Source organism: Condylostylus longicornis, unplaced genomic scaffold (genome assembly GCF_029603195.1).
Source record: "Condylostylus longicornis isolate FDR11 unplaced genomic scaffold, ASM2960319v2 ptg000119l, whole genome shotgun sequence".
NCBI classification, from domain to species: Eukaryota; Metazoa; Arthropoda; class Insecta; order Diptera; family Dolichopodidae; genus Condylostylus; species Condylostylus longicornis.
In genome coordinates, this window is record NW_026578087.1 from 266,065 (window position 1) to 293,976 (window position 27,912).

The 27,912-nt window shown below is 24.3% G+C and overlaps 5 protein-coding genes across 7 annotated transcripts; 2 read left to right on the forward strand and 3 right to left on the reverse strand.

Moving 5' to 3' along the window:
* Positions 1–7,387: 7,387 nt before the first annotated feature.
* Positions 7,388–8,220, reverse strand: LOC129614779 (40S ribosomal protein S17). Its single transcript, XM_055529643.1, has 3 exons — positions 8,099–8,220; positions 7,821–7,972; positions 7,388–7,704 (listed from the first exon to the last, which is right to left on the reverse strand). The coding sequence occupies exons 1-3, from the start codon at positions 8,099–8,101 to the stop codon at positions 7,464–7,466; spliced, it is 396 nt and encodes a 131-aa protein (XP_055385618.1). The 5' UTR covers positions 8,102–8,220; the 3' UTR covers positions 7,388–7,463.
* A 656-nt stretch (positions 8,221–8,876) lies between these two features.
* Positions 8,877–11,360, forward strand: LOC129614817 (ATP synthase subunit beta, mitochondrial-like). 2 transcript variants are annotated; one of them, XM_055529714.1, is made up of 5 exons: positions 8,877–8,902; positions 9,503–9,630; positions 9,696–9,804; positions 9,863–10,012; positions 10,082–11,360. In XM_055529714.1, the coding sequence occupies exons 2-5, from the start codon at positions 9,511–9,513 to the stop codon at positions 11,224–11,226; spliced, it is 1,524 nt and encodes a 507-aa protein (XP_055385689.1). In that variant the 5' UTR covers positions 8,877–8,902; positions 9,503–9,510; the 3' UTR covers positions 11,227–11,360. The 2 variants fall into 2 exon arrangements, with proteins under 2 accessions (XP_055385689.1, XP_055385688.1); XM_055529713.1 differs by lacking the exon at positions 8,877–8,902 and adding an exon at positions 8,908–8,993.
* A 1,809-nt stretch (positions 11,361–13,169) lies between these two features.
* Positions 13,170–15,282, reverse strand: LOC129614735 (ubiquitin-conjugating enzyme E2-22 kDa). The gene is made up of 6 exons (XM_055529579.1): positions 14,853–15,282; positions 13,849–14,001; positions 13,711–13,793; positions 13,586–13,653; positions 13,428–13,523; positions 13,170–13,367 (listed from the first exon to the last, which is right to left on the reverse strand). Exons 1-6 carry the CDS (start codon positions 14,916–14,918, stop codon positions 13,231–13,233), a joined length of 603 nt encoding a protein of 200 aa, XP_055385554.1. The 5' UTR covers positions 14,919–15,282; the 3' UTR covers positions 13,170–13,230.
* A 764-nt stretch (positions 15,283–16,046) lies between these two features.
* Positions 16,047–25,876, forward strand: LOC129614734 (ribose-phosphate pyrophosphokinase 1). Of its 2 annotated transcripts, XM_055529577.1 has the most exons (7): positions 16,047–16,306; positions 18,364–18,547; positions 18,926–18,988; positions 24,484–24,582; positions 24,655–24,978; positions 25,092–25,226; positions 25,299–25,876. In XM_055529577.1, exons 1-7 carry the CDS (start codon positions 16,089–16,091, stop codon positions 25,389–25,391), a joined length of 1,116 nt encoding a protein of 371 aa, XP_055385552.1. In that variant the 5' UTR covers positions 16,047–16,088; the 3' UTR covers positions 25,392–25,876. The 2 variants fall into 2 exon arrangements, with proteins under 2 accessions (XP_055385552.1, XP_055385553.1); XM_055529578.1 differs by lacking the exon at positions 18,926–18,988 and having other exon boundaries at positions 16,048–16,306.
* Positions 25,720–27,736, reverse strand: LOC129614733 (tubulin alpha-8 chain-like). The gene is made up of 2 exons (XM_055529576.1): positions 27,647–27,736; positions 25,720–27,593 (listed from the first exon to the last, which is right to left on the reverse strand). Exons 1-2 carry the CDS (start codon positions 27,647–27,649, stop codon positions 26,250–26,252), a joined length of 1,347 nt encoding a protein of 448 aa, XP_055385551.1. The 5' UTR covers positions 27,650–27,736; the 3' UTR covers positions 25,720–26,249.
* Positions 27,737–27,912: the final 176 nt, after the last annotated feature.

The following is a 27,912-nucleotide window of genomic DNA, read 5'->3' on the forward strand; positions in this document are numbered from 1 at the left end:
TTTCAAACCGATTAAAATATTTTATAAAACAAGTTTTGCTCCCCCACTATTATCGTCTATACTCACTTCTTTAACATGATGTAAAGCACGATTCAGAACAATATTGTTTTCAATTACATCATTAGTTTTATATACATATATACTCGTATGTACATAGTTTAATTACATATTATTATTATTATTTTGTTATATATTTATTTATTTATAATACATTATTATTTGCTTACAAAATATTTACTTCTATTTAAAGTTTAACTATTTAAGTATTAAACATGTACAAATAAGATAAATTTTACGAATACAATGAAAATTTCGAAATTTTTATTCTTACATTGCTATTGCCAGCCACGGTAATTTACCTACGTTATACTGACGAGAAGTAAATAAGAGCGCAGAGAAGCATAAGACGAAAATTTGCGATTGAATTTTGTAGTTTAATATTGCTATTTTTTTTTTATTTGCTATCATCGGATAGTAATTTATGCTGTTTCCTTCATTTCAGTTTTTTTACTATAAATAAATGTAATGCAAAGAAGTTATTAGTTTTTATTAAATATTATACATAAGTAAATATGTAAATAGAAACGTATATTCAAGTATAATGAACAGAAACATCATCATTTTATTAATGATGAGCTCATCAGATTTGTTTTGAATAGAATTAGGAAAAAATGTTGTATGCGATGATTTTACTTTGTTCGTCTGTTAGCATATAATATGTCGAGTATTGTTCTAATTAGTATGATTGTAGTTGCAGGGTATGTTCCGCACTTAAGGTGGAAAACACTAAAGATCCTTATACGCGGTTGCGGTGCACTCTCACCCCGGTTGTACATACAAAGCTACAGATCTACAATCTAGCATAATGTGTAAACTCTTTAATATGGTAAATTTGTGAATTGCAGGCAATAAATAATTGAGAATAAGTACTTTATTAAAAAAATCCTGATAAGTTTTATTCTAAAACTACAAAAATTTGTATAAATCTCACATACTTAATTATTAAAATTAATTTCAGAAAACATTCAATATTTATGCTTCAATGTTGTTGCTTTTCATTTCGAACTCTAACTTCAGAACACGAACAACAATAGGAAATTATTTTTGCTCTGCTATTTGACATAACCCTTTTGAAATAAATTATGGAAAATGTGCTATTATGTACACCCTTAGTTTTCTTCAAATTTGCTTTTTTTTTTTGTGTAATTTCTATTCAACAATATTTTTAATCTTTTATCGATGAACGTTTAAACAATAATTTGCTGAAAGATAAATCTCATAGCGGTTTAAAAACTCTAATAATACCGAATAATACCTATAATTATTGAAACTGACTTCGACTGTATTGTAAAACGGAAACAATAAATATTATTAACAAAATTTTCCTTCTCAAATGTTAAAAAAATTTTTTTATGTTGTTTTTAAGTAAGAACCACTAGCAACCCTTTTTTTACTTGATTCTCTAATAGCTATTTTTCAAACCAATAATTTTTTTTTATATGTGATCCATTTTTTGTTAGGATTAATTTGTATTACCTACGAAAAGGTAACAATATATGTAGATCTGAAGGGTACAAATTTTAGGATGTTTGGGTTTCTTTTATTTTCAGACGGTAATAATTAATTAATTACGTCATCTTTATTAAACGAAAGGATTGTTTATCACAAAAATTTTGAGATTTCTCGAATTTTGCTCCTAAATTTTTATATATATACGTATGTATATCGGAATTCAAATTATTTTTAGAAGTCTTATTTAAGATTTTATATTAAATATGTTTCGTACTTCATATGAGCTATTTTCTATATACACTTGAATCCTATAAAATTGGTAATTACGCAATATTAAATTGATGTCACGTGCAAGAAACTACAAAAGACAAAAGACTTAAAATTGCTAGTTAAAGTAATGACGTGTTGCTGTGTTGAATTATTAGGTCTAAAAATACTAAATCATTCTAATAAATAAATAATATTTTTATATTATTATAAAAACTGGTGACTGCGGAAAATATTGATGCCAAAAAGAAATGCTCCATGAATTCAAATAAAAACAATAAAAGGTAAATTTTATTACCTATATAATTTTAATTAATGTTATTCGAATACAATAAAAACATAAAGAAGAAAATTAGAATTTTTTTTATAAATTTTGTACTATACTCAAATTTTCAGGAAGTATACAACTGTGCTACTTTTATTTCTTTACAAAAATAAAATAACAATCAATGGGAGAAATACACTTAATGCTTTTTAACAATAAGTAAGTAATTTTAATTTAGATTTTCTTCTTTTATATTCTCTCATATACTTAAGTTAAACCATAATGTGTTTCAATTTTTGAAGTATTTTTTAAAAAACTTTTATTAATTATAAGTTGTAGGACCGAATTTAACACATTTTCCTTCAATAGCTCTGTCACAGCAAGTACATTTCAAGTACCAGTAGCCGTAATTGCTCGTGTGGCAACTCTTAACAAAATCAAAATGTAGATTAAACCGAAATTAACGTAATTTCAAATTAAACTCATTTAAGAATCTGAAGATAATACTCAAAATTTTGTTATTGAAAACTAATTCACCGAATTTGAAATTCAATCAAACTTCATTTTTGCTGCAAAATATAACTCTAACTTTTGCTTTATTAAATTATATAACTCTATTATTCACTTACAAAACAATAATAATTAGTACATTTATAAACTCTTTGTAGAGCGTAACATTTTGTAATAAATTAAGAAAGATTATATCTAACATCGCGTTATTGTTTATTGCTTACATTATAAAATAAAAGTTTTATACCGTAATTCATGAGTTCAAAACTATTTTATATCAAAAGGGAATGGCTGATCAACAACAATACTTTTTATGTAAATAAAAATTTTTGAATGATCTGCAAGCGTCATTATACAAAACTCAATAGAATCATTGTTTTTTATAATACAAAAAAATATCTTGGCGCCCTCTGTTTTTCCACATTGTAAAGTAATAAATTTTAATATATACAAAAAATATTTTATAATTCATTAAAATTGCTAGTACAATACAATGGAAATGAGTATTTAAATTATTAAGCGTGTATCTAAGTACAATAAATTTATTATTAAAATTTATTTTATAAATTATTAAAAAACAAAGCAACAAAATTTTCTTAATATACAAGACAATTTGGATATGGATCAGAAAAAAAAATATCGACATTAAAATAATTCTAATATTGAATAGATCTGTCAACGTCAACGGTGACTACTCATAATGATTATGTTCGTGAACTTATATTGAGTCTAGGAAATATAAATATAATAAGCACATAATTAGTAAAAAGAATAATATTCTAATTTTAAATTGTTTTTTCTTTTTTTAAAAGAAAGTTTTTTCATTATTTTATTAGAACAATAGAACAATGCTAATTATTGTTCAATATATGTATGTATATGTAGTATATGTATGTTTGTATTATGTATAGATTTATTTTTTCAGTATATCAATACATTTCCAAAAATATTTAAAACAATGCGCTTATTATTATTGTTGGACGGACAGAGTCCTCTGTCTGTAAACGTGAATCAATATACGATAAGTTATAAAAGTCTTAAATATAAACAGACCGTGTAGGCATTATAGCTTACAAGAACTTATTCAGATTTCAGAACAATTTTTTTTGTCTACGTTTTACATATGATTACTAACTCATCCAAACATCGTTCTTACATATTTATCAATTAGAATTTTTAGATTTTTTTTCAACAACTAAGTTTCAAGAGTTAAAAAATAATTTTTAAGCCGGCATATTTTTTCAAAAATTAATATAAATTAATTATCAACTTTTCTTGAAAATAATATAGCATATATGTAAATGCTGGAGTAATATTTTTAATGGTTCTAATATATATACATAAATTTTAACACCTATAATTATGCAATAATCTAGATATTGCATAAAAAAAATTCTTAATAAAATACTTTTCTTTTAAATTAATAAAGGTTCATACTTATACATATATTTAGATTTTAAAGTAAAAAAATAAATCTTATACAAATTTCAAATTATCTCCAGTCGATCGATTTTTTATTGAGAGAAACATATAAAATTTTTACCTAGCATTTCAAATAATAAAATAGTTATTGTCTGCAAAAAGAAAAGAGAAAAACCAATAATAAAAAAAAAGTATAAAATTTTGTTATTGCAGCCGGAAAAAATATTATGTATATATGGATATATATACAAATACTTGTATATATTCTATATACAATTTATAATGTACATGGATATACATACATATATAGAAATTCATAAAATACATATAGTTTTATAGATATCGCTCTCCTCTGTAACTATGATGAAGAGATAGAGCCCTCTGTGTTATATTGTATTTTACCGACAAAAATCATTAGGGTATGTAATGTGAATTTTATTCTAAGCTTGTTTAAAAATTTGTTTTAAAGTAGTATTGGTATAATAAAATAATTTTTATTCTTTTACACATTATTTTGTTTTCTTAATTCATTTAAATATAAAACTGTTTTGGAAATTATAGATGTAAAATAAATAGTTAAAATATATTCATTAATAAAATAATAGGCACTTGTGTACACGTACATATACGATATACTCGTAATATACGATATGTATTTATATATACATACTTATCTTTGACTGTAAACTGATTTTTTCCAAATAGATCAACGTGTCAATTTTGCATAGATATATAAAATTTATAAAAAAAAGGGCTGTAATTATTTTAAGATTGAAAATTTAATTGAATCTTTTAACTGATTTTGCAATATAAGATGATTTAGTAGAATAATAGAATTGTAACTATACGGTAAATTAATATTTTAATAGATGTGTTTAGGTAAATAGGTGTTTTGGTATATAAAAATTGTAGTACATACATAAGTAATTATGTTTTATATAATATAAAAACATCTGTACGCAATTACATAAAAAATAATTTAAATATACATTCAAAGAGGGTTTCTAACTAAATTTAAGAAGAGGACTAATCAAAGCAATTTGTGAAAAACTCAATTGGTAAATGAAAATGGTGTTCAATTAAATTCAAAAAATTAATTGGAGAACCTATTAAAGAAATATTACTGAAATTTAATAAAAATTACCATTGTTATTTGCATAAAATTTCTCTATTCTATTGTAATAAAATGTACCCATATGTACTTATGTATATTATAATGCATAAGCAGAAATGTATGTATCTACTTAGAAAAAATTATTCCTACCTATAGAAAAAGTAGGTACCTACAATACATTTATTTTTTCTTATTGAATTTCTGAAAGAAAATGCCGCATATGAAGAAACAGCAGGTATACAAAAATTTTTTTTTCCTTCAAATAGATAATTAAAGAAAAATATAATTTTTTAACCTAACACTTTGCTTTATTACCTTTAATATTCTATAATTCGAATTTAATTCATATTAAATTTCTACAATATAAAACCAATCTTTAATTAATTACAAAAAGTATATAAAAAATTACTTACAAATTTTATTTTTTCACCAGTTTTAAATTTTCTCTATGGGAGACTTTTAAAATATGCAGCATCCAACAAATCAAATATATGTAATAATAAAATAAAAAAAATCTTCTCTATGATTGCACAATTATAACACTATATTGGAATCTATATAGAAAAGCACACAAAATAGCACACATGCAAAAAAGAAGAATTATTTCAGATTTCTTCGGTACATCTACACCAGATATAATTTTATATCGATTTTTTTAATCTTCTCATGCAATTTTTTTATATATATATAAGTAAATATAATATATAAGTACTTATATATTATATTCTTGAATTTCTATTAAAATAGTTGTAATGAACAAATTTATATAAATTTTTTTAAAGCACAATTTTATAATTAAATTGTATTAATTTTCAAACAAAATTTCTTTTATATTTTTATAAAAAAATTTATGTATGATAATTTGTATAGAAAATTTTTTTTTTTATTTATTTATTTTTCTTTTTATAATCACGGTAAAAATAAATTAAACTCCGACAACGCTTTATTAACCGTTCAACACCAAAATACGAATAAACTCAGACTCACTTTTCACTATACTCATTAGCTATTTTCTACAGAAAAAAAAATTTCGGAGAAGAAAAATTGGATTTTTCTTTAATTTTTCTCTTTTCTAGTTGTCAATTTCATTATGACAAAAGGCAAATACATACAAAATTTTTTATTGAGGAAAAAATAGAAAAGAAAATTTAGATTTACCGATATTGTGATTCAATAGTGAAACAGGGTTGGATGTGTTAATAATTGTAGTATTTTTACTATTGGGTTTTTCTTATCGGTTTTTTATATAAAATATATAAAAAATTTCAATAATCTAAACGTCTTGGTTTTTTCGTAATTAACAGGCTTGATTTAAAAAAATGTCTCGGATGCCAAAAATTGTAGCTGTTGGGAGTTCTCCAACAATTTCACATTTGTCAACTTTCAATTTTAGAATAACAGGGCTTAAAAAGATTCGAGAACTTTATTTTTTTAACTAATATTTTTTGAACTAATTGGCTTTTCAAACTTTTTGCAAACAATTTCGGAATTCTTTTATGAGGATCGGATGAGCTATTTATGAGTGCAAATGTTTTCGTTTCATTTGTATACAGGACAAATATACGTACATACTGGATATAGATTTCTCTAATGCCCGTTTACAATTTTAATTTTACTCTTAATAAGTTTTATGGATCATTGACAATAATCAGCTTGGAAAATATTACTATGCATGAAGGTTCGCAAGTTCATAATTACAGTAACCTAGTTTTTATTGTCTGCAATATATTTTTTTTAGATACGTCTGTATAAATTATTTACTGACAATGTAGTTATGCACATGACCAAAATCTAAAAATTAATACTTTGGATAACTCAATAGAAAGTTGAATTTTATTTAGAAATTAAAAAACTTTTTCAGTTTAGAATTGCCCCTGTGGACTAAGGTTTTTAAGATTATTAACAAAGTTTAAATTTTAGTACGAATACCAAATTTGTAGTTTTCCAAAAGTTGTCTTTTGGTCATAAGTTACATGCATTGCCCAAACACCGAATCTATCGATAAGTTAATTATTGGTAAATAGCACTAGGTATATTGTATTAGTGTATGAATTATATTTCGACATTGTATTTAATAGTAGGAAAAGAATGTATATGCATGCGACCAGATTTTACTAAAAATTGAAAACCCAGTTTCATTTTCATAGCATTGACTACCCTGGAAACGAAATTTTTGCAAAATTTTTCAATCACTCAACACGAAAGTAAAATTAAAAAAATTTCTAATGACAGGTCCTTCGGTTTTTTTAGATAGTGTAGAAGTTAAAATGCTCCTAGATTCTAAAACAAAATTTCATTTAAAAAAAAAACCTGCAGAAGAACTGCAATTCATTGATTTTAAATAAATACACTTCATTTATATCATGTTATTTTTTAATTTCTTCTATTGAAATTATTAGTTGCAGGTTGGGTAAGTTGAAGACCTCTAATATTGTTGAAATCTAACATTTTCAACATCTCTTTTGTATCTGGATCAACTTCAATAATATCTTGCTCTAAAGCAGATACAGCTGGAACATAATTATCACGACGTTCACGTTCTTCTTCTTGTAATTTAATAGATATACCACGAACTTGTGATTGCCTTAAGCGTCCCATTACGTGTGTGACATACCTAAAACAATTATTTTATTAGTATGTAAAACATATAAACAAAGTCATTTTAACATTTCACTTAAATTGTTCATATAAAAATATAATATGTAGCAAATTATTTTCCTATGTACTTACCCAGCAATTTTGTTTCTTAAGGGTTTTGTGGGAATAATAGCAACTTCTTCACATATTCTTTTATTTGTGTGAAAATCTAAAGTTAGACGAGTATAGTATTTCTCGATGATAACTTTTGCAGCTTTTTTAATTGTTTTAGTACGTACGCGACCCTAAAGTAATTAAAAAATCATTAGAAGATTTAATAATTTAATAGATTTTTTTAATAAAACCTTAATATTAATTACGATTTAGTCAATATTTAAAAATTTATTTTTAATTTATTTTCAAGTACTCACCATTTTTGCGTTTTTTACCGGAAAAGAACTAAATCAGAAAGAAATCTGACAACGTCAAAAAATGCTTTCGAGAATCGTTCTATTAAACGTCTTACAATGGAGCTACAACTCCTCCTTTGGAAATCTTCAAATGAAAATTTACATGTACATATGTATACAGTTAGCAAAGTAAATTGTGAATTATACAAAGAAAACATTTGCATTTATTATTATAAAATATTTGAATTTATTTTCTTTTACATTCTTTTATCGGTTCGTGTGAATTAACGGATTTAAATGCAATTCAACTTTTTGAAATACATTAGTTCGTTACGAAAGCGATGAGGTTGGACAAATGAATTCAAACTAAGCAATGAGTTTCTTAGATGATGAAAAGTATGGCACAGTACATTTTACGCTAGAGAGGCCAACTTCTTTTAAAAGATTTTTAAATGACAAACGCGTGGTCCTATTTCAAATTTTCACTTATCTATAATACATTATAGAAATTAGACGAGTTTAGAAAGTAAAAAAAAATGTATGTATAGGAAATAAAATTAGAGAAAATATAAAAGAAAGAGTGTATTGCTAGACTCTTAGTTAAGTACGTCTGTAGGCTTTTTTGTTTTTTAGCTCAGAGGATTAATCTGATTATATTTAAATTTCAAGAACATGCGTGGCCTGTATAATCTGAATTGATACTGGCAACTCTATTTTTATATCGAGTCTCTAAAAAGGAGCTTTTTGTCAGCCGTGCTTCAAAATCGAAAAATGAAAAGGAGCTTTAATTTTTATGACTTCTGGACCTGAACGAAAATTTTAGAGGTACGTATTGCAATACCATCCGGCAATTTAAAAGTATTTTTTTTCATTTTAATAGTAAATTAATTAAATAATAATAAAAGTCAGAAAAAAAGTAATTCAACATTAATAATATCATTCAAACTCATATTTTTATCTAAAATAGTAACACAAATTTGAAATTTAAAAATTTGGTATTTTACGTAATCATCTTTTAAAAAGTGAAGTTTTATTTGAATTTACATAAGAAGAAAAAAATTCTTATGGGTCTTATAAATTTAATTTTACGAGTTCAACCATAAATTTCATGTCAGAGTGAATTGCATTTTATAAGCCCATCTTAAACCTAAAATTGTTTTCAATATGGTTACGAATAAAACATTTCATATCTACACGCGTCAATAATTAAATTTCAGAATTATTTTAACTAACTATAGAACGATGGTAAAAGATTTATTTGCACCTCGTGATATACACACATATATGTGTTTTATATTTCTAAATATTTCAAATCAATTAGATTTTTGGTTTCTATTGCTCAATATATAAAGTAAAATAGCTAGAAATAGGTTAGAGTTATAAGTGTTATGCAAGTTTCAGACTATTTTCTTTTTATCATTACAGGTACAAAAATGTTTAATGTGATAAATACTGTTTCAAGGACGAATAAGGTCCTACCAGCTTTGTTGAATTTCAACAGGCAATATGCTGCAAAAGCTGCTGGTAAAGTAGCAGCAGCCAGTAATGGTAGGGTAAGTTATAGATATTTTTTATTTTTATCGAAAAATTTTAAGCAAATTTATAATGGAAATTGCAGGTTGTCGCTGTTATTGGCGCTGTTGTGGATGTCCAATTCGACGGTGAACTTCCATCGATTTTGAACGCCCTTGAGGTCCAAAATCGTTCACCACGTTTGGTTTTAGAAGGTAGGTGTCCATCTGTCTGTCTTTCATATTAAAATACAAAAAAAAATTCTTTGTTCAGTTGCCCAGCATTTAGGAGAAAGTACTGTAAGAACAATTGCTATGGATGGTACAGAAGGTTTGGTACGTGGTCAAAGTGTCAATGATACTGGGGCTCCAATTCGTATCCCAGTAGGAGCAGAAACCTTGGGTCGTATTATCAATGTAATTGGTAAGATTGTTATGGAGAAAAAAGAAAATTAAATAAGTTAAGTGTATTTAAACTATTACTTGAATTTAGGTGAACCAATTGACGAACGCGGTCCTATTCCAACCGACAAAACTGCTCCAATTCATGCTGAAGCTCCTCCATTTGTTGAAATGAGCGTCGAGCAAGAAATTCTTGTAACTGGCATCAAAGTTGTAGATTTATTAGCTCCATATGCCAAAGGTGGTAAGATTGGACTTTTCGGAGGAGCTGGCGTAGGAAAAACTGTGTTGATTATGGAACTTATTAATAACGTAGCAAAGGCCCATGGTGGTTATTCAGTATTTGCCGGGGTTGGTGAAAGAACACGTGAAGGAAACGATTTATACAATGAAATGATTGAAGGTGGTGTTATTTCATTGAAAGACAAAACATCAAAAGTCGCACTTGTATATGGTCAAATGAATGAACCACCAGGCGCCCGCGCTCGTGTTGCTTTAACTGGATTAACTGTTGCTGAATATTTCCGTGATCAAGAGGGACAAGATGTATTGCTCTTTATCGATAACATTTTCCGTTTCACACAAGCCGGTTCAGAAGTATCTGCCTTGTTAGGTCGTATTCCATCTGCTGTAGGTTACCAACCAACTTTGGCAACTGACATGGGCTCTATGCAGGAACGTATTACAACAACTAAAAAGGGTTCAATTACATCAGTACAAGCTATTTATGTACCAGCTGATGACTTGACTGATCCTGCTCCCGCAACAACTTTTGCCCATTTAGACGCAACAACTGTATTATCACGTGCCATTGCTGAATTGGGTATTTATCCAGCTGTAGATCCTTTGGATTCAACATCTCGTATTATGGATCCAAATATTATTGGTGAAAAACATTACAATGTTGCTCGTGGTGTACAAAAAATCTTACAAGATTACAAATCCTTACAAGATATTATTGCTATTTTGGGTATGGATGAATTGTCTGAAGAAGATAAATTAACAGTAGCTCGTGCACGTAAAATCCAACGTTTCTTATCACAGCCATTCCAAGTCGCTGAAGTTTTCACTGGTCACGCTGGAAAACTAGTACCATTAGAACAAACTATCAAAGGTTTTTCTCAAATTTTAGCTGGAGAATATGATCATTTACCAGAAGGTGCTTTCTATATGGTTGGACCAATCGAAGAAGTTGTAGAGAAAGCCGACAGATTAGCCAAAGAAGCTGGTGCATAAGCATGTTAACAAAATTTTTGTTTGATTTTCCAACAATATGTTAATTATGTTCTACTTTAAAGTAATTTTAAGTTAAAAAAAAACATCTTTATAAAAACGAGAAAATTTCACATTAAAACACAAATATAAAAATATTGGAATGAATTTTATTATTTTCATCAATATTCTTTATTGATACTTATACGCGATTATGTTAATACCTTAATGTTAATTTAAATAAAAGAACTTTGTGAAAATCGATTAAATTGTTTTAAGTACGTAGCGTTTAGAGGATCTTTAGAGCTTTAATTGAAGTATGAAGACTCGTTGTAATTGGAACAAATATATTTTAAAATGAAATTCACGGAATAAAATTTTTGATTCAATTCTTTGCTATTTGAAAAGCTTGCTTATAATTTCAAAGCAAGTATAGTCGATACTCCCGGAAGAAATTTTTTGAATTGAGAAAAATTGGTACCTATCCGAAACTAAATTTATTTCAGATAATAGAAATTTAATTTTTTCTAACAGTTCACTATGTTCAAATATCTAATGTCTGAAAAAAAAACATTTTTGCAAACCACATAATCAGCAGTTCATATTATTTTTCAAAATAATATGCAATTTTTCATAATAATAAATTTTTCATATTTTGATACCTACTTTAAAATCAAATTTAAGTGCAGACGGCACAAGGTTACACAAACATTTCGAACTAAGAAGTATATTGATATTGCCGTTGGAATTTTAAGTTGAAATGGATTTAATTTTAATCGCATTAAAATCTACATTCTACTTAGGAGACAAATGTAACTCTTCTGCTGAATTATTAATATTAGACCTGCATCTTGATAAAATATATATTGATTGAACAGAATATGCACATCTTGATTGATTTTGGTTTTATACAATAAACAGATTTAAATTATGTACATGCTCATATCTTCCATGGTGGAGAATTGGCTTCAAAGAACTAATAAAACAGATAAGAAATTTTTTACAGATTATGTTATTATGTTTTTCTATACAAATTATTTTTGGAAAATAGCTAATTAGTTTCTCAAACTAATCTGTCTATTCAAGAAGACTTCCAAAACCAACCTGTTTTATAAAAAAGTGCTGTCGACCTGATTTTCCTTCATTATTTCTACCAGAATTATAATTTAGTATTAATATGTACTTAATTTTTAACAATACATAAATTCTACGAAACACATTTTGTATTATGAACGGTTTTCCTTGATGAAATTGTGTTTTATTAAGATAAACTTATAATGAGGATGGAAATATGCAAGTAGATTTATTTAAAATTTTATAATAATTTAAATTGTATAATATTCAGAAGCGTATACTAGTATTTTTTTAACATTTTTTTTTATTTTCAATGCGGGTTTTCTTTAAACATATAAGCCTTTATTACTATGTTATAATGTATTAAAACAAACAATATTAAATTTTAAAGTCGAAACAAAAAATACCTTAATTACATGAATAAAAATGCATTATTTTTTTTATTTCTCTTTAAGAGATTACATTATATGAACAAATATTTTTAAAATTACTAATATACAAATATTGAACAGAATCATTTAAAGTTTGAAATTAAAAAATACAAAAATTGAAAATAATGTACATTATACAAAAAAAAAGAACTATATTATGTCTTCAGCGGAAAAAATTCATTAAACGGCATAAAAGTTTAAGTATTTCAACAAATCCACTTTTTTCTGTATTTTACAAAATTGTCTGTATTGTCTTTAAAACACTGGAAACTCTATTCAAAAATATTATTTTCCTTAAACGCATATTTAAAAAAGTAATTTTGGGTAACGAAGATAAAATAAAAGTAAAATTAAAAGTTACTGGGTTTGAAAGAGGGTTATTTAATTTTTTTTAATTAAATCTGATTACTTTCATTCAATAATAATTATCATATTAGAAATAAAATAGAATAAAAAAAATAATTGAACAGGAAAATTATTACCATTTTTTATATAAATTATTATCATAAATAAGAAAATAAAGCTAACTAAATAAATTCTCTGTCGCTTTTTCAATATCCCAATTTTCTTTTGATAGAACAGCCCTGGCTTCATGTTCATCAATACCCATGTCTCTTAAGCGTTGAATTTTAGCATCACAATCAGCAAACTTATGAGGACCTTAAAATATGTTATACATAAATGTCGGAATAAGTTTTTTGTCAAACATAAAATAAATACCTCCAGCATATGCATTTGTCCAATGCCTAGCGGTAAGTACAAAAAGTGGATAATTTTCTTTATATTGTGTAGCTACTACAGCGTCTTGGGGATCATCTAATAAAAACAAAAATAATTTTTTTTTATTGAAATATTATGCTGTTAAAACAATAATTTACCTGGCTCAGCCGCAGCCAAAAGCGCTTGTAATGAGAGAAGAACTGTTCTTAAAGTCATAGCAGCAGCCCTTTAATATACAAAATCTTTTTAATGAAATTTTCTTATTATTTAAAATATTAATTACCAATTGTCTTTTAATATATCTAAACAAATAGCTCCCGTAACAGATGAAATATTTGGATGCCATATTTTTGTGATAAATCGAACCTTAAAGAAAAATATATTTTAAAAAACAATAAAGCAATAATTCTAATTTTATTACCTTAGGGGGATTAAATGGATAAGTTTCTGGCACTTTTATTTCCAACAAAAATTTCCCACCTTCATATGGTGTATCTGGTGGACCACCAATTTCACCTTTTAATTCTGTCCAGCTATCGTTTAACAATTCTATTTTTATTGAACATTGCACAATCTGTAAAAATCAATATTAAAAGATTAAATGACATGATTAACATAAATTTTCTTATGATGTTGAAAATATTTTATAAATTTACCAAGACGTAATGAAACAGAATATATTAATTTGGGAATTTATTAAAATACTGTGATAGTATAGCAGAGTGAAAATTGAAAATTAAAATTATTAAAATCAAAATTTTATTATTAGCACGTTCAAATATAATGAGAAGTACTTTGTGTTTGTGGGAATTTTACTTTTCGAATTTTCGTAATAATTTTCTTAGGAGCATATTTTGGTGATAAATAGGTTCATAATTGAGTTTCAAGTCCAAATTGCACAACTTTAAGAAAAAAGATTTAACTGCCTAGAAATTGAAAATTTCAAAACTTCAAAATTTTTATAAAATTTTTTTAAAATTATATTTGTTGCTAAAATATAAAAATTAACATTAACTAGATAAAAATGAAGAAAATTTAAATGCTTTTTTTTTTGTTTTTTTTTTTTAATATAAAAGATTAATAACCTCGCGTTAGAATCTTAAGTTGCAATTTATCAACTAGAAAGTTGAAGAGATTCCATTATTTTTGAAAAAAAAAGACTTAAGCATACGAAATTTTTAATCCCTTCACAATTGAGTAGTGAAAATTAAAAATAATTTCAGCTCAGAAAATTTTTCGTACCTTGATAATTCCATTTGAACATGCTAATTTTATAACCATTGTTCTACTCACATAACATTTGTGAAATAATATGGTGCAACTTGAGAAATAATAACAAGAATTAAATATATTGTTCGTTTAATAAATATCCAAAAATTTTAAATAATTCAAAAATTAAGTTTTTGGAAATTATCTTCGACCTACCTCTTCACTTTTGACGACTTCTTTAAATTCTCGTTTAATACGAGATACTGCCATATTAATAGACATTTTGACTTAAATGTTTTTTTTTTAATAATATTTAGTGTAAAATAATATGTTTTTCAATATAAGAGTTGGGGAAATTTAAAATAAAACTTTTTAAGGTTTTAAATTTAATCTCTATTTAAATATAGTTATTAGATACAAAACACAAAAGGTTACAAGAAAAAAATTTTCACCCAAGCATTATTATAAAATAAATACACAAAGGAGTAGTGTTAAATTTTAAAAATCAAATTACTAGAACAAATTAATAAATATTCATAGAAAATTCTAATTTCTTTAATTTAAAATACAATATTTTTCAACTTTAAGCCCGCGCGAATTAAATATTGTACAGAAAAACTGAAACTCTTGCCTTGTCTTTTTTTTCTTTTTTGCAAATCTAAAACTTTTTTGATATTTTTGACAGTTTTCAGATACGAAAAATAAGTGTTACCATCTCATGAGAATTAGTAAATTATTAAATTATTTTAAGACCATCTGTGTTTTCAATCATTTTTCATCTAAAAATTAAATTAATGAATTAAAATTAGTAAATGTCATTTTAAATAGCTGGAAAATGCTCAGTACAATGAATAAATTTTTAAATATTATAATATTTGAAAGAAATTTTAATTAAAATATATTAAAATATACGTGTACATTTTAATATATTATAATTATTATATATATAATTGCAGAAAATTTTGTTTCAAAATTTGTTGGTATTCTTAAAAAAATATTATCACGCTTATATGACAGCTTGAGTAACTGACTTGAAATCATTTTAAAAGCCAAGCTGCGTTTTTACTAGTCAGCGTCCAGCTATTACATCTCAAATCACTATTAAGATTTCAAGTCAAGTCAAAATGTTCTAACTGATTTTTGTGAAGCCGGCTTCAAATTAAGTAATGTTCATATAACGTCTTAACATACTAAAAAGTGTTACCACTTGATATATTATTCAAAAAATATGTTTGAGATTAATTTAAGTGCGAAAATCAAATAACTCAATTTTCAACATATCCCTGAACTAGCAACTGCGCAATTTTTATGTTTTTAATTTAAAAGCTTTTATTTTTCAGTTGTCAGACGTGATGTTATAAATATTTGAGAAAAAAAAAGCTTTAGAAAAAAATACTTTAAAATTGACAAGTTCTGGAGATATTTTGATTAAAAATTTTGTATTTAGTTGTGATGCCAGTATCTGCAAACAACCCGATTCGAGCTAAGTCTTTGATAACCAGAAAAATAGAGAAATCTCAACAACCAAGTCATTTATTACAATCAAGGATGCCTAATATTAAAGTATTCTCAGGTACATCGCATCCTGATTTAGCTCAAAGGATCGTTGACCGTTTGGGTATTGATTTAGGCAAAGTTGTTACTAAAAAATTTAGCAATTTGGAAACATGGTAAGTGCAATTAAATACTAAGAGACAACAATTTTTTTTTTACGCAACAACAAACTAATTTAAATTAATTAAAACTTTTAAATTTCAATATCAGTGTTAATAGATTTTATCAAAGCCAATATAATTCTGTGAAATAAAATTAATTAACATTTTTTCTATTTTTTTTTTTTCTTCATAATATAATGACGATAACAAAGAATCTATAATATTTTTTTTAGAGGTTAAGAAATTAATGCTTGCAATATATACGAATTTATTCTTGGTATTACAATGTATTTAAGGTATAGAACTCGATTGATAGCTTAAGACACGTTTTTATATCGATCAAACAACAATCATCATGCTTGTTTGTTGAAGTTAAAAAACTTTTGTAAGATCAAAATTTGTAATTTAAATTGAGTTGAAAAAAAATTTAATAAACAAGTTTATTGTAAATTAATATTGTAATAGAATAAAATTATAATTATATAAACAAAAATGTAAAAATATATGTAGGGTAGATAGTTACCTACATTATGTAGGTTTAAAAAGGTAGCGTCTTAGGTGTAGGCAAGGAAAATAATATTTAAATAAGTAGTTGCTTACCTACATAGATACCTGTGAATTTATAACTATAATATATATGTAATATAATATGAAAATACATTTACATACCTGTAGCCATATAGCATTATAAGATATTTTAAAAGTTTAATATGTTTTTCAATAATTTTTTTGGATTTGAATTTATATTTTGTGCCAAATCTAAATTTGTTTTGATATGGGTACATTCAGCATGTTACTTGGACATGTAGATGTATACCTACATATATATTTAAAAATCAAAAGAGCAAAATACAGTAACTAATTCTAATTGAAGTTCGAATTTTATATAAATTCTATATATGCACAGGTACCTACAATACCTAATGCGTAAGATTTTAATTAGGTACTATACTTGTAATTTACATCAACTTATTTTCAATATGGAATGGTAATTTGCGATTATTTAGGGGCTTGTACTTGTTTAAAAATCATTGTTGATCATTTTACTTAGGTTATCTTTTTACCCCGCATAGATTTTCTTTGATTTGCTCTTTTATTTTCATGTATTTTTATGATGTGCAAAGATACAAGCAATAAGATACCTTAAAAGTTGGCGGTTAAAATTTTTATTTACTTGGTTATTTCTTATTAAATTGCTGTATGTAATTTTTATTACAATTTAAACGCTTAATAAGCATACCATAAGTAGGAACTTTATTACATAAAAGCTAATATATAAGTACCCAGGTTATACTTATTTAAGTTGATGCAAATCATTCGTCAAATTGAACTGGTTAAGAATTATGTACATATATATATATTTATTTTAATACATTGATGGTATATTTAACATAATCGTTATCATGTGATTGTTTCAATCAACTTGTTTTGTTTATCATTATAAATAATCTTATACAAAATTAAGAGCATCAATAGAGTTATTTTTCTTACTTAGAAAATGAGCAAATCAGATGAAATGATTTTTATATTTTTTTTTTCCATTTATGTATTTATTTTTGATTTGTTGTTTACTAAAAAATTATTGCTTTCAAATCAAATTAAACAATATTTTGTTACTATGAATGAAAAATATTCTATCTTATATTTAATGACCTTTTAGGATCTTATCAAAATTTTATTGAAAACTACATTTTGATTATTGTGTCTAGATCATCTTTTGTTTATTTATTTTATAATTCATGGAGAAACTGTGTATGTATATAATTAAAAAAAAAATACAATTTTAGGGAAACATTTTATGATCCAGAAATATTTAATTTCAATTAAGATTAATATTTGATTTTTGACCTGCCTATTCATTAATATTCAGTTTTTTGAATATGAATGAATAGGTAGGTTTGAACACGAACATTTTGGCAAGGTTTCGTGTTTAAACCTACCTACTTTCTTTCTATTAGATTAATTAGGCTATATTTTTTTTAATATTCGAATCCGAGACTTATAAGAAATCGAAGATTTTTGAACAGTTTTTGTTATTTAATTAAACAAAATTTTTTTAATTTTTTCATCAGTGTTGAAATAGGTGAATCAGTTCGTGGCGAAGATGTTTACATAGTACAATCCGGATCTGGTGAAATTAATGATAATTTAATGGAATTATTGATTATGATAAATGCTTGTAAAATTGCATCAGCATCCAGAGTAACAGCAGTTATTCCATGTTTTCCTTATGCACGTCAAGATAAAAAAGACAAGGTAAAATGATATAAAAAATTTTTTTTTAAATCGTTCTTTTTCAAAATCTATTCAAAAATTTTATGTCTTAAGTTTAAAAAAAAAAAAATTAAACATTTTTTTTTTTAAACTTAACAAAAACATTTTTTTTTTTTAAATCAAAATAATTAAAGTGTTGAAAAATTTACTTAAAAAATATTAAATTAGCAAAAATCGATAGATCTTCAAAAAAAAAAAAATTTCTTTCGTAATACCTATTGGTTCCTTCAAAAATGATTTGTGGTAGTTTTCAACTATTAAAATATACAAAACTAGTTGGTAAAAAGCAAAATTCTCAAATTTAAAATTAAGTTTTTAGTAGTAACACTTTAAAAACTTAAAAAATGTACATTTCGACAGATTGGTGCAGAGGAGGAATCGAAACTTAAGAAGTCACTGCAAAACTTTGATCGGAAATTCAGGGTATATCGATAATATTATTGTTTTCTTATAAAATAATAAAAAAAAAATATTTTAAACTAGTTTTTAAAAAAAATTTCATTTATAATTATAAAGGATTCAATTTAAAATTGAGTAAATATTAAAAATTAGAAAAAAAAAAAACAAAATTTAATGTTAATATCTAGAATCATAAGGGGAGAGTATTATTTAATATTTTTTTGTGTTTTCCGTCATTAGTTGCATGAATTTATTTATATGTTTTCCGTTTAAAATTTAAATTTTTATATACAAAAAAAATATATAAAATGTCTAATATTATGAGAAAATGATCTTAAATTTTAATAGACGTTAATGGTTTTAGAGTAAACCTAAATAGTTTTGATAATTTATCAACAAAAATGTTAGCATTTATTAAACTTCTGATGTTTAATTGCAAAATATGTATTTTATTTATTTAATAATTAAATTAATTTAAATAAGAACAATCATGTTTTTCAATAAACGCAAAATTTACGAAAAGTATAATAATATTGAGGGTAAATAATTTACAATTAAATTCCTTAACTCTTTATGATCTGTGAAATTATGGCAGGATGATTGTCATCATTCTTTTTACAATAGATATATAAAATAATTTATTTTTTTAGTATTTAATATATTTTTTTTTAAATTTTTGAAAATCTCATATTAAAATAAAATAATTCAAACATTTTATATATTAAGGCCTGATAAAATACTAAAGGGTTCTAAAAAAGAAATAATAAATAAATAAACATTTTATATCTAGATAAATTACAATTAAATTTTTGGTTAGATGCAATAATTCCAATTTTATATTAAGATTCCTTGTACATTTTGAAATCTGATTGTAAGATTTAATATTTCATTAACCTTTATGTGCATACCTACATGAAATTGAAAACATCTTTTTTTATAAATGCTAACATTTTGTGAAATATTTTGAAACAAAAAATGCAGAAAATATTTTTTTACATAAATTTAGTTTGAATAGAAAAATATACAAAAAAAAATAAGTAAAAATTCTTGTTTTTTTTTAAAAGCTTAAGTTGCATTATAATTGTATTTAATTTTATATGTCTGTTATTTTCGTGTCCAAAAAAAAAAAAAAAAAACAAAATAAATTTTTGTAATAAATAACTTGGTTTATTGTTAAATATGAATAACATTTTATACATTTATTTTCTAAATCATTAGTAAATAACTACCATAATTAGAAAATATATATATTTACAATCATGTACATATATATGTATTATTTGTTAGAAATTTGTGCTCTATTTGCTCTACTTCTTCTTCTTCTTTGAATTTATTCAATATAAGGGTTATATGTTTACAGAAAAATAAATATAAATATTTTTTTAACTTATAATTATGAAATATTGGGACCTGGGATCGTCAAAGTTTTAATCATTCACATTTTTGTGAATCCTTTCATTCATTTTTGCTATCACCATTAAAAAATGAATTGTCAAATATTGTGCAGTGAAAGGCAGTTTTTATCTTTCACTCATTTTTCTTTTCAATTTGTCTTTTGTGACAATAATGACAGGACCATTGCTACTCGTAAAATGGTGTTTTTATAAAATAAATTAAAAGTTTTCATTTTAATAAAAATAAAAATTGTGTAGGAGCAATATAAAACTCTAATTTTAATGTTTCTAATATTATTATTAAAAGTTACCATTAACAGAAATGAGAGTAGGCATAAATCATATTTATTTTTTATTTATTCTATGTTTTTAAGAATAAAATAAAAATATTTTTAAAAGTAACAATAAATAACAAGAGAATGACGTAAAAATTGCGGTCACACATTGAAATCGATACGATCATAATTAATTTTTTGTTTTTTTTATATAAATAAAAACATTATTTACTTCGTTATTTTTGTATTCAATATTTGCAAGGAAAAAAAAAAAGAAAAAAATCATTCGTAAGCAAAAAATAATTGATATTTTTCTTTTATTTTATTCATTTTTTTACATGTTGTTATTACATTTTCATACTTTCTTAGTATTTTAATGAACAAAACAATTATTTAAAAAAATGTACACAAGCTAAAATATTTTTTTGTATAGAAAAAATATTGATAAAGTTTTGATAACCTTTTAGAATTTCTTTCATGCATTGATTTTTTTTTTTCTTAAATAATATTATATTTATGTACATATGACTGCAATTTACAATTTTAAATTATTGAAACAGAAAATATTATTGAATTATTTTTATTTTTTATATAAAAATTAATTCACATTTTTTTTTTATGTTTTCAAATCTATATAGTAATTTTGATAAAATCTCAATGGTATAGCGTAAAAAAAAAAATAATTTCTATTACGTATTCAATCAGAATGATGGTATTATTTATGTTAAGGTGTTATCGATAATGCAAAATGCGCGTTGAATGCTTTTGCATTTTAATCGATATTGTAATTAATAAAAGCAGTAGTATTTACATTTGTAGTATAACAAATCAAAAAATAAAATGTCACATAATTAATCAGACATATAGTTAATATTTTTTGCAATATTTGTAATTAGAAAAATTTTAACTCTTTCTGTGTAAAATGGAAGATTTTTGTAGAGGATAATAAATAACATTTAAAATGTCAAATTCATGTTATTAAAAATAATAAATCTGATTGTAAGCAAGATTTTTTGATTGCAAAAAATTTTTTTTGCATAAATTATCATTTGCCGGTTGGTGACCGTTTGATGCAATTGTTATGGACTATCATTTGACATTATGGATAACACCTTTATTTAAATAATAAAATTGATTTCTTTATTACTTCCTTATACTTATTATACAAGATTTAAATGTTAAAAAAAAATTGGTCGTTTCAATTGCCAACCAAAAATTTCTTAAATAAAAACCTAAAATATTTTTAGACTTCAAGGAACTTAAAATTAATTGATCTTCAAATTATTGTTAAATGTTCTCGTTAGATCAAATCAAAATTATTCGACTTAAGCATTCTGTTGTTAGATTTTATAATTTTTTGTTTTTATTTCTGCACATAAGTTCACATTGCACAATAAAAAATATAATAAATTTTTTAAAGGGAATCTTTTGTTTTTTTATCAGCCAATTATAATTTCTTTTATTGAAAAACTCTTATTTCTAATTTCTCTATTATATTTATTTTTATAGGAATTTTCATCAAAACAGTATACTGTGAGTAATTTCTTTGTGAAACTTTTTGTTTTCTTTATTTTCCTACCCGTTGTTTTTGAATTTTCGCATACCCCTTTTTTTAAAGCCATAATTTTGCCATAAAACTTAGTTGATCAAAAAATTTAGTACATTTATATATAAAAGTTAGGGAAATTGTAAATATATTAATTGTGTTTTAATTTATTATTTTAATAGTTCTTTTATTAGTTTTCAAATATATAATTATTTTTTACAGTACATATTAAAATTAAATTCTTTGTATATTTTTTTAACGATTTCGTTATTAAGTATCAAATATAGAACTTTAAATGCATTAAAAAATATGAAAATTAATTAAAAAATATACTGGTTTATTTTAAATTCTTATAAAATATTCTGTAGATAATAATAAATTTCGTTTTATATTTAATAAATTAAATAAATTTAAGAATATCTTATTAACAATCATGATAAGAATCCATTACAAAAGAAATTTCGAATTTCTTATATCAATTTATTTATGTTTTATCAATTTATATTTATTATTAAATTAATATAACAGAAATTTTATTAATTTAAATTTATATCGAAAATATTCAATTTTATTTCATCCTATATATCAAAAAATATTCAATAACCAAGAATGCACATATACCCATATTCTGTTAGTCGTTCCGCTTTCTATTCAAAAATTTTGTGCTATACAGAATAAAATCAATTTCGAAACTTGAAATTCTATTAGGAAAACCAAAGTATTTTTCAATAATACCAAATACCTAGCTAAAATACATTTAAAACAAATTACTATGAACCTGTAAAAAATTGTTAATGTATTTTGAAATAAATATTTTTACTAATAAAATTTTAAATTAAAATTATAAATTTCTCTAAAAAAAATAAATGTACAAAAATTACAAAACAAAATTATGAAAAACATTTGTTTTTTTAACTCAAATTTTGACGAAGGAATGGAAAAAAGAATTGAAAAGTGTGCTAAAACAAAATTTTTTTCATTAATTTGCATATTGTTTTTTAATATTTTTTTTCTACTTTGCATGACTGTAGTTATTTGATTATCCTTAAATTAATACCAAAAAAAAAAAAAATTAAATTATATTTAATTAAAATTATTATTTTAAATTTTTTATATATAATTCGCGTATAAATTCGCTTTATTCCATAATCTCGAAAAACTTCTCAAAATGTAAATTATAAATAAAAATTAGAATAGTAGCGTTTTAATAGAATCAACAATATTAAAAAAATATTTAAAATATTTTGGAAGATTCTCTTAAGTTTCGATAAATTTTTCTGGAACCGCATGTCATTTAAAAATATTATGTAATTATGTAGTTATCATCGTCAAATGTAATTATTTTTTATTTGAATTAAAAATAAAATGTTCATAAATAAAAATTAAAATTTGTAGAAATTTTCAATTAAAAATAACCATTATTAAAATGTAATGTAACTGCTTTACTTCAGTTATACTTTTCTATCCCATACTGCTTAAGCTTGTTTTTAATCTTCAATAATTCAAACAAATTTTATATTTAAATAATATCAAAATGTTCAATGTTATGGTTCAGTATATTTTACAATTTGAATTTTATTATTAACGTGAATAAAACAAAATTTATGTAATTATTTTGTATAAGTCGAAAAGTAGAAATTCTTAAACTGAAACATAGAATATTGAATTGCTTATATTACACATGTAAAATTCTCGTAATTCAAATTATAAATATTTAGTATGAAATTTTAAAATTTCCACATTAATTTATAAAATACCAATTTAACAAAAACAATCTAAAATTTTAGACCAAATTAGATAGAAAAGGTTATTGTTTTCCAATATAATCCTTTACATTTGAGGTTTATTTTTCGAGATTCCACTCATTATTATTAACAAAAAAATTAACATTTAAAATATCATAAATATTGAGACAAATTCGATTATACTTATATTAAAATTGAACAAAATTAATTTTGTTATGTTTTTGATTTACATAAGTCCATTTTGTAAAAAAAAAAAAAATAAGAAATTAAACTGGGATTTTAAAAATATTTATAAAAAATATTGGAACATAATTTTAACTTTCATATTATTATTATTGTCTTTATTGCAATTTTCCAAATTATCATACTACATACATATATAATTTTAATATATTTAAGTAAAACTTATTAACAGTTTTATCAAAAATAATAATAATATCTGGTAATATACATACATAATTAAAAAAAAATTACATTATATACATACATTTATATAAAAAAAAGCAAGTGTTCATTTAATTTTCATGAATCTTACATTTATTATTTACAAATTTTACAGAGTCGTGCTCCAATTTCAGCAAAATTAGTTGCAAATATGCTTTCAGTTGCTGGAGCAGATCATATTATCACAATGGATCTTCATGCCTCGCAAATTCAAGTATGAATTCTAATTGATATGCATTATTTTTAAATATTTTTCAAAATTATATAAAATTTTTTTTATTTTTAGGGATTTTTTGATATACCAGTAGATAATTTATATGCAGAACCAGCTGTATTAAAATGGATTAAAGAAAATATACCAGAATGGAGAAATTCTATAATTGTATCACCAGATGCTGGTGGAGCAAAACGTGTTACTTCGATAGCGGATCGTTTAAATGTTGAATTTGCTTTGATACATAAAGAAAGAAAAAAAGCAAATGAAGTTGCATCAATGGTATTAGTTGGTGATGTTAAAGATAGAATTGCAATTTTAGTTGATGATATGGCTGATACTTGTGGTACAATTGTTCATGCAGCTGATAAACTTGTAGAAGCAGGTGCTACGAAAGTATGTAAACAAATTTAAAAGAATATTAAAGAATATTCTGCCTCCCCACCTTAAATGTTCAAAGCTAAAATTAGAAGAATAATTTTAAAATTTTTAATTCAAATTTTTTTTAGGTATATGCTATACTTACTCATGGAATATTTTCTGGACCTGCCATTTCAAGAATAAATAATGCTTGTTTTGAAGCCGTGGTTGTAACTAATACTATTCCTCAAGATGGTCATATGAGAGATTGTCCTAAAATACAAGTACGAAAAACTATATTTAATAAAATTGTAAAGTAAACATAACTGATTATTGTCTCTTTTTTTTTTTTTTAGTGTATTGATGTATCAATGATGTTCGCAGAGGCTGTCCGAAGAACACATAATGGGGAGAGTGTTTCTTATTTATTTTCAAATGTTCCATATTAATTCATACAATTTTTTTACACGTAAGAATCTTTTATACAAGGAAAAGAGAGAACAAAAAAGTTGAAAATTTTAAAGGATAAGAATTTTTTTTTTTTTTGATTTTTAATTGTTGATGTACTAAGAAAATTTCATTTTTATTATACATAATTAATTAATCAATCAAATTTATTTCATTGTAAATGAAAAGCAAATCAATTGTTTATACATACACGCAAATTTTTATGTAGACATATTAATTTTAAAAAATTATTATAATATACAAAAAGGAAACTTTTTTAACCAAATTTTTTTAAAGCAGAAATTGTTTTTTTAATACTAAATCGAAAAAAAAACTGATTAGAAAAAAATGGGTGATTACAAAATAGAAAAATAAAAAACCACATACAAGGTACATAAATGTGTACATATTGTGTCGTAGAATTGAAACAACTAAATTTAAAAAAAGGAGTTTAATATTATACAATAAAGACTTAAAAAAAAACTAACCGAATTTGTGTATTATTTAATGTTTTATTTCATGATTTTTATGCATAATCTTATACAAAAAAAAAGAGAAAAATTTTAACACAATTTAATAGAATGAATAACAATAAGAAGGGCACAATATGTAGTTTTTTGATAAAAAACATATTTGTATCGTTTTCGTTTGAATACTCAATTACAATCTTGTGACCTATAACTTTTAATTTTGAATTTAAATATTATAAATATACAAATAAATAAAAAAATTCTTAAAAAAACTTTTTTTTGTACAATTTATATGCATAAAGTAGCTTTATTTTTATATGTAATATGCATAAGGTTTACGTCTTCTTATTAAGTAAAAGATTTTTTTTTGTATTTTACTTCGCATTCAACTTAATACTCGGTTTCATTGCAATCTTCTTCAAATTCAGCAGTATCGCCAGATACTTCTTCAAAATCCCTTTCTAAGGCTGCCAAATTTTCTCTGGCTTCACTAAATTCACCTTCTTCCATACCTTCTCCAACAAACCAATGTATAAAAGCCCTCTTCTTGAACATCAAATCAAATTTTAAATTAAGTCGTGCAAAAGCTTCTGCTATGGCTGTAGTATTAGAAAGTACACAAACTGCTTTCGAGGTTTTAGCCAAATCTCCTTCTGGTACAGCGGTAGGTGGTTGATTATTTATTCCAATCTTAAATCCTGTTGGACACCAGTCTACATAAGTGATGTTACGATTAGCTTTAATTGTATTTATTGCTGTATTTACATCTTTTGGGACAATATCTCCACGATATAATAAACAACTCGCCATATATTTGCCATGTTTTGGATCACATTTAACCATTATATTACCTGTATCGAAACAGCTATTTGTGAGAGCTGTAATTGAGGACATTTCATGAATTGCTTTATCAGCCGATATAAGCGGGGCATAAGCTACTAATGGAAAATGAATCCTTGGATAAGGAACTAAATTTGTCTGAAATTCATTGAGATCAACATTCATTGACCCTTGAAATCTCAATGAAGCAGTCGTTGAAGATACTACTTGTGCTATTAAGCGATTTAAATTTGTGTAGCGTGGCAATCCAACACAAAGGCTTTTTTGACAAATTTCGTAAATCGCTTCATTATCAAATATAAAGCAACAATCACAATACTCCATAGTAGAATGTGTTGTTAAAACAGAATTGTATGGTTCAACTACAGCTGTTGATACTTTTGGTGATGGATAAACAGCGAATTCAAGTTTACATTTCTTATTGTATTCAGTATGAAGTTTCTCCATTAAAAGACTTGTGAAACCAGATCCCGTTCCTCCACCCAAGGAATGTGATATTAAAAAACCTTGAAGAGTTTCGCATTGTTCCGACAATTTTAGTAATTTATTCATTACATCATCTATAATTTCTTTGCCAATTGTGTAATGTCCACGAGCGTAATTATTTGCAGCATCTTCTTTGCCAGATATAAGCTGTTCAGGATGATATAAAGAACGATATTTACCAACTCTTATTTCATCTATTACAGATGGTTCCAAATCAATAAACACAGCCCTAGGTACATATCTATTGGCTCCTGTATGATAGAAAAATGTATGATGACTCTCGTCATTTTGAAAAGATTCATTTTGACTTCCATCTGCTGATATATTATGTTCTAACAAATACAGTTCCCAGCATGATGAACCAATTTGATTACCACCCTGTCCGATATTAATAGAAATAACTTCCCTCTGCAAATACAAATTATTTAATTTAATTGATTAAACTAATACGACATTTCTACCATATTCTAAACCGCAATATCTTGAAAACTTGAAGAAAATTCAATTAAACCTCTTTCTTAAACACTAAAATTGAACTATACAATTACAACAATTCAATATTGAAATAAAAATGAAAAAGCGCCAAAATAACGGATTTTTTCTTAGGGTACGTTTAAAACTTAACTCACTTTTCAAATTAAGACAAATTGCTCCTGTTGGAATTTCTTAAATGACAAGTAAATTATAGACATTGAATTAAATGATTTTGACCGATTGTTGGGTTAAT

Excerpts from the sequence above, each read along its gene's own strand:
- LOC129614734 (XM_055529577.1), top strand. The coding sequence starts at position 16,089 with ATGCCAGTATCTGCAAACAACCCGATTCGAGCTAAGTCTTTGATAACC. Across the intron at positions 18,548-18,925 it reads GTCAAGATAAAAAAGACAAG|ATTGGTGCAGAGGAGGAATC; the intron begins GTAAAATGATAT and ends ACATTTCGACAG. Across the intron at positions 18,989-24,483 it reads ACTTTGATCGGAAATTCAGG|AGTCGTGCTCCAATTTCAGC; the intron begins GTATATCGATAA and ends CAAATTTTACAG.
- LOC129614779 (XM_055529643.1), bottom strand. Across the intron at positions 7,705-7,820 it reads TTAAGAAACAAAATTGCTGG|GTATGTCACACACGTAATGG; the intron begins GTAAGTACATAG and ends TAATTGTTTTAG.
- LOC129614817 (XM_055529714.1), top strand. The coding sequence starts at position 9,511 with ATGTTTAATGTGATAAATACTGTTTCAAGGACGAATAAGGTCCTACCA. Across the intron at positions 9,631-9,695 it reads CAGCAGCCAGTAATGGTAGG|GTTGTCGCTGTTATTGGCGC; the intron begins GTAAGTTATAGA and ends TGGAAATTGCAG. Across the intron at positions 10,013-10,081 it reads TCGTATTATCAATGTAATTG|GTGAACCAATTGACGAACGC; the intron begins GTAAGATTGTTA and ends ACTTGAATTTAG.
- LOC129614735 (XM_055529579.1), bottom strand. The coding sequence starts at position 14,918 with ATGTCTATTAATATGGCAGTATCTCGTATTAAACGAGAATTTAAAGAA. Across the intron at positions 13,654-13,710 it reads GATATATTAAAAGACAATTG|GGCTGCTGCTATGACTTTAA; the intron begins GTAATTAATATT and ends TGTATATTAAAG. Across the intron at positions 13,368-13,427 it reads GACAAATGCATATGCTGGAG|GTCCTCATAAGTTTGCTGAT; the intron begins GTATTTATTTTA and ends ACATATTTTAAG.